The sequence below is a fragment of the Galeopterus variegatus genome, unplaced genomic scaffold, assembly GCF_000696425.1.
Source record: "Galeopterus variegatus unplaced genomic scaffold, G_variegatus-3.0.2 Scaffold837, whole genome shotgun sequence".
Lineage (NCBI taxonomy): Eukaryota > Metazoa > Chordata > Mammalia > Dermoptera > Cynocephalidae > Galeopterus > Galeopterus variegatus.
This window is the reverse complement of record NW_007726948.1, coordinates 272,391-279,250: the sequence shown is the minus strand read 5'-3', so window position 1 is coordinate 279,250 and position 6,860 is coordinate 272,391. Positions and strand designations below refer to the sequence as shown.

The following is a 6,860-nucleotide window of genomic DNA, read 5'->3' as shown; positions in this document are numbered from 1 at the left end:
ACAACAGAAACCCAGCATTGGCTGAGTATTTTACTGGGGTTCATGTTATTTTATTTAATCTTTACAGCAGCCCTAAAAGGATATAGCAGTGTTTCCATTGTACCCGTGAGAAATGAGAGGCCCCTTTCAGCAAGTAACTGGTGCATCTGAGATTAAAAGCCACATCTGTAGAGGTTCACATCGGTTTTTATAGGTTCCTAAACCTTGACAATATTTCAAGTTTGTCTCTGTGCTTTAAACACAGTGAACATGGTTACTGTATAGTCTGTATGACAATTCTGATAACTGAGAGCTTTGTAAGTTGTTTTCTGTTTTCTGCTGATTCTGATAATTTCTTTTTTTAAACATCATCATTTTTCCAGTCTGTCTCATTGTATTTGATTATGTGCTGATGATCATACTTAAAAATATTTGTAATAATAATTGGAGGTTTTGAATAGGTACCTCCCTTCAAAAAGAATTTGAATGTGCATCTGCCAGGCACTTGGGGGTACTACAGTCTGAGATCACCTCAATCTAAGATCCAGAAAAGACTTTGCTGAACCATCAGATGACTCCAAGACTTCCCAATAACTAGTTTGCTTCTGGGTCACTCTCACCATTACTTTGAGGGTTGGGTCTTTTGGGGTCTTAGTTTTCTGTGTGTAGGTATCATACTAGACTTCCATCTAGTGTGATCCATTTGATACCTAACTTCATCCCAGAAAAAAGGAAAAGGTTCAGATTTCCTAAGATTGGAAAATTCCATTAGGCTAATATAGCTACCATATCTACAAATCCTACTTTCAAATTTGACCTGGTAATTCCCTTGGAAATTTTCAGCTTTCCATTGGTTTAAAGATTTACTTTAAAAATTGTGTCCTGCATCTTCTACTTGTTTTCTTTAGGAGGATTTGCAGAAATCACGTAGCCTGCCATTAGCTGAACACAGAAATCTAAAGGCCTACATATTTCCTTCCCACTCACTCCTGGAGTTTTATCTCTCGGTTTTTTTTTTTTTTTTTTTTTTCTGTGAGGCTGCCACCCTTCCACTGGTTGTTGTCATGGCAGCTTGGGTCTGTGAATTAGTGATTTGTCTGATAACTTGATGGTTTTGCCACATTCATGGGTATCTTATATAAGTCCTAGACAATCCTGAAAATTAAGGCTATCTCTGTTTATAAATTACTGGGTAATAAATCCCATCGATGCTGAACTCCCAATTTCTAGACTTTTGTAATGTGACAAATACAGGCATAATTATGGTGCTTCATAAACCAGTAACTTGAGAAGATTCTGCCCAGTCCCATGAAATAATGAGTTTCTATAATAAGTGTATATGTGTCTCTGTGTGTGTATGATTGTGCACGTGTGTGTGTCTAGTGTGTGACTTTCCCCAAAGAGTGGTTTGGCCTTTGCCCTCAATGTCCAGGAGGTAATCTATGTCATACTTGATAAAAATGTCTTTGTTTAGGGTCAGGGGTTAGACATGACAGAAAGACCAACCTTGTGACTTGGAGTGGAGGCTTTGGGTCACCTGGTATCAGTTCACCAGGAAACTAAGTTCATCCACATGGGAAATCAATCAATCAATCATGACTATATAATGAAGCCTCCAATAAAAACTGCACAAGGAAGCTCAGGTGTGCTTCCCTGGTAAACCATAACCATGAATATGACAGCTTTTAGTGAGTTCTGTTAGTCCTTGCAAATTACCCAAATTAAGGTGGTTTTGGGAACCTCTTGAACTTGCAGTGGGTGTATGAAGTGAGGGCAGTCTTATGATTGGTTGGCAGTCCTCAACCTTTTCAGTTTGGTCTTGAACTTGCAGTGGGTGTATGAAGTGAGGGCAGTCTTATGATTGGTTGGCAGTCCTCAAACTTTTCAGTTTGGCTAACTCTGGGAAGTGTGAGTGTGAGCGTGTGTGTGTGTGTGTGTGTGTGTATGCCTGTATGCATGTGTGTGTGTGTACTACACCAGCATGGGGTTTTTATAAGTAGAACAGCCTGACCCAAACTGTACCATGTTAGCAAGGCTTAGGTATTTTTCTCCTTGCATCATTACATCCAACCTGCTAACTGTGAGACCCTTTCCACTGGCTTTTCAGTCCAAGACCAAACTCTGATTCTGTGATGGGTGACATTTTTATTCTAGCATGCTTTGTACCCATCCAACGTTCCTGCCAGTCTGTGTTTACTTTGCTTCCAACTCTGGTTACAGAAAGAAAGTGAACTCATAGAAGTGTTTTCTTCCCTGTCAAGATGTGGGACCTCATAAATCATGGTGACAAGAAATGGGATGATGGTCTTTTTACATTCTTGAAGAGATGGGAAGAGGAGAGGCGTGTAAGTTCCAGTGCAGTTTTGTAATTTTTCCCAGTGGTGGCGTGGTGAGAAGGATTCCAGCAGGCTAGCTCCTCAGCCGTAGCTAGGTAATTCTCTACTTGAATGTTCCTGCAATGAAAATGCAGAGGCATCCACCAGTGTCACTCAGGCAGTTTAGTGCCTGCTGCGGAACTCCTGGCAGTTAACAATGAAATTGTCAAGATTTCCTTTTTCTTCCTTTCCAAGCAGGCAGGGTATCGTTTTTCCCCCCTGGTTTAGCACATGAATCAATCCTTCTATGCATGATCAGTGGGATTGTGTGTGTTTTCAGAAACTGTCTGGCTTTATACCTGGCAGTCTTTCTTGTTGGACAGGAGTTCTGCAAATAAGAAAGGAAATATGCAGATTCTCACATGTCCCCAGATTGAATTACAAGGCAGAGAAGATTGTTGTTTCCTGGTCTGGTATTTGGCTTTGGTTGTTTTGATTCTTAGAGATATGCTATCCAGTACTTAAATTTTAAAAAAGAGATTACTTAAAAAATGATATTTTCCAGATTATGGGTGACATAGAGGGCACATGTGGACAAGTAGGAAAAGAAGGAATATCTAGTAAATTCTTTTATTCCTGCAAAGCTTAATGTGTGTGAATGCTACATTTTTCATTTTCCAACAATACTATATCTAAAAAGATCCAGTTCAGCTTGGCTTAATTCCTGTTTCAAGGCCTTTTGTAAGGCACTCTCTAAGCAAAATACTTTGCATGACTTCATGCACAAATGTGAAGGGATTGTGTGTCAATTAACCTGTCAAGCACCTTTTGTCTATGGAATATCTGCAGCCAAAAAAAAAAAAAAAATTCCAAGAAAGTCTAGAGACTAACACAGGTGTAGTAGAATATGGTACAGTATTTTTGAGAGACCTGAAAAATACAGGTTGATTCCAAGGAAAAAATTAAAGGGCTGGTCTTGCTTTGCTAAATGTTTAGCTAGAGGAGTTATTTTGGTTGAAAGTAATCCCCAGTACAGTTAAAATGATTTATTATATGAATGCTCATTTTCACCCAGTTTATTTAGGAATATGTCTATCTTGTAAATCAAACCTGCCTTTTCATGTAATTTCCGCACTGAGACACAGATATTAGTGCATCCCATAGATTGGGTTTACTTATTCTGGTTTTAAAAAAGAAAATGCTCAACGCAAAGATTCACACAACCCTAGAGTTTTACCAAACTAAAAATACTAATAAAAAGTGAGCTCAATTCCCTGAATAAAATAATGGAAATTAGTGTAAAACTATTTAGAGAATTCTCCCTACCTTGGCATCTTAACATGGAGTCCATGAATGGGCTTTGGGGCACTCACAAATGAAATTATATAGAATATTCTGTTTGTACATATGCATATTTTTTGGAGAGATTATCCATTGTTTTGGCTCTGAAAGGGCTTAAGGACCATTCCGAGCTTAGACATGAGGCAGAGGGGATATGCTATAGACTGAATATCGTGTTCTTCTCAAATTCATGTTGATATCCTAGCTCCCAATATGATGATATTAGGAAGTGGGGATTTGGGGAGGTGATTAGGTCATGATGATATAGCCTTCATGAATGGGATTAGTGTCCATATAAAAGGAGACGTGAGAGAGCTTCCTCACCCCTTCTGCCATATGATGACATGGTGAGAAGATGGTCTTGTGTGAACACAGGATGTGGTTTCTTACAAGACATTGAATCTGCCACCGTCTTGATCTTAGACTTCCCACCCTCCAGAAATGTGAGAAATAAATTCCTATTGTTTATAAGCCACACAGTCTATGGTATTCTTTTATAGCCACCCAGTTGGATTGAGACAGGATGCTATAGCACTTTTGTGCCTACTCATTCTATGACTCATTCATGACCAGAGCTGTGTTCTATTTGTATTTTGGAGGTTCTTTTTCCAGAATTGTAAGACGTGTCTTAGTTTGGACATAGGGACACAAGGTAAGTGTTGGAGCTTCCCCAGGCATGCTATTGTCACCTATTCCAATTTACTAATGAACTTTCTGGACTATCCTGAGGCTGTGTTTAGAAGCTGGACAGAGTCTACTAAACACACTTCTAGGTACTAGGGAGGAACTCTGTGTGTATGTGTGTATCTTTGTACCTGAAAAGTAGTAAGTATTAGAAAAATGCTCAAAAAATAATGAATAAATAAAACAAATATCAAAATGAATGAATAACCAAATAATTAAAATAATATATAACTTAACTTCTTCAGTGAAGCCCTTGGTTAGTTCAAGCAGGAAACTGAAAAAGGAAAGTTTTTAAAAATTGACAAATAAAAATTATATATATTTATTGTGTAAAACATGATGCTTTGATATATGTATACATTGTGGAATGGCTAAATCAAGCTAATTAACATACATATTACCTCACATACTTATAATTTTTTTTGTGTGAAAAAGGGTACAGAGAGCAGGTTTTGTCTGTTCCTACTGTGATCCCCTGCAGAGCAGGAGAAAGAGACCTATACTGCTCATCAGTGATTTTGTCTGTGTTCTCATAAAACCTTCCCAGAAATGGTAATTTTTCTTTCTTAAAAAATTTCAGCTATACAACTTGACAAAGTCAATCTTCAAGGATATTGTGCATGGTCTCTTCTGGATAACTTTGAGTGGAACAGCGGATACAGTAGTCGGTTTGGTCTTTTCCACGTTGACTTTGAAGACCCAGCTAGACCCCGAGTCCCTTATACATCAGCCAAGGAGTATGCCAAGATCATCCAGAACAATGGGCTAGAAGCAAATCCTTAAGAAAGATGGCTGGGAAGTGTCACCTGGAGAAGAGTCCTCTGCTTCTGGAAAGGAAACCAACTTCAAGTTGCCTCTGTAATCAACAGCTCATACCAGTGGATCTGTGATTAAGAAGTGTGGATATGTAATGCCTGGGGATGTATTAATTATAGCCTTGACTTTAATTGTATTTTGATCCATAAGGTTTGGAAAAAGTAGAATAGAAAATCAATAAAATTGATTTTTATATTAAAAAATCAGATAGACTTGGAAACTTTAAATCTTTACAAATTTTTCTAGAAAAAAATAATGCAAAGATTATAAAGATAAGATGCTCATGATTAGCAACTGTAACAGAAGACCACTTATTATAAGAATACTTGTTTATGAGCTTACTTATTCTGGTTACATAAGTGACTTTTGCTTAGTAGATTCAATACTGTGTGATCCATAATTTTTCTACTGTTTAGCTTAAAAAAGTCCAAGCTAAACAGAAGACCACTTATTATAAGAATACTTGTTTATGAGCTTACTTATTCTGGTTACATAAGTGACTTTTGCTTAGTAGATTCAATACTGTGTGATCCATAATTTTTCTACTGTTTAGCTTAAGGTTAATTATATTACATAGTTATGCATTCTTTTCAACAAAGGAATTAATTGATAACCTATATTATAAAATGTATTTGTTAATATATTTGGCACACTTGAACAAGCACATTTTTCGCTTGCCTCATGAACTTTTGGATAATAATAAAATAATAAAATAAATTAGACTTTGAATGATACAAAAGGTATTTGAGTATTGATGTTTGGCAAAAAAGATTCCTATTGCAGAATGACACCTGATTAAAAGCAAAGTAATAAGCAGGGCATGGCTTCTACTTTTGGGTATTTAGAAAAAAATTTAGATACTTAGAACTTCATAAAATAAATACATGACTTGAATGACCAACATGAGTGTGAGCAAAGGTGAGGTGAAGAATCATTACATTTGTAGCTGAAATGTCTGAGATGTATATGGGGTTGATTGGAGTTGGGAATTTTACTGAGCTTCCTCATTAGGGGTCAGTAGTAGATGCAGGGCTCCCTCTGGTCTCCATGCCTTCTCTCCAACCAATCTATTACATATATGAAGTTTGGACCCTCACATCCATATTTCAGTAATATTTACTAAACATCCATTTATGTATCAGCCTTGAAGCTAAGAGGTAAGTATTTTCATCCCCATTTGCAGACTGAGACACTGAGTCTGTACTGTTGTGCATCTTTCTCAAGTCTCATTAGTACTTGTTAACTGGACCTGGCACTTCCTTGGTATCAGCCCTATTCTCTGTCCAGCACACTGTAGGTTGGGGTGCCATGGAAGTCTTATGCATTTTTTGAAGAGAGGAAAAAGAAACAATGTTGTGGAGTCATCTTAAAACAAGAGGAAGTGGGGAAGGTAGTTTTCTGTATTCTCACTCTGCTTCCCTAACAAAACAGAGCATACTTTTGGGCTTTTGGCCCTGAGCAGATGCTATGTCACTTTTTCTTTTATAAACTGTGGTCAATTTCTGGATCATTTTCATGTTCATAATCAGGGAATTATTTACAGCAAAAACCACATTCTCAGTAACTTTGGACAGAGTGAGAAAGAAATGGTCGTAGTAGTTCAATAAACGTGGATGCACTGGGGAAAATTATATTAAGATTAAAATGGTATACACAGGAAATTCTATTACATCTTTACTACTGGTTTGTTATTTTTATTGTTCAATGAGACATTATCTCACAATT

At 37.2% G+C, this 6,860-nt stretch overlaps 1 protein-coding gene across 1 annotated transcript in view; it reads left to right on the top strand.

The window, feature by feature from the left end:
- The window catches only part of LOC103590554 (cytosolic beta-glucosidase), a 133,218-nt gene extending 127,646 nt beyond the window's left edge, over positions 1-5,572 (top strand). Inside the window, exon 5 of the mRNA XM_008572806.1 lies at positions 4,900-5,572. Within this exon, the coding sequence (XP_008571028.1) occupies positions 4,900-5,102 (203 nt within the window). The 3' untranslated portion in view covers positions 5,103-5,572. The remainder of the gene's footprint in view (positions 1-4,899) is intronic.
- The last annotated feature ends 1,288 nt before the right edge of the window (positions 5,573-6,860 follow it).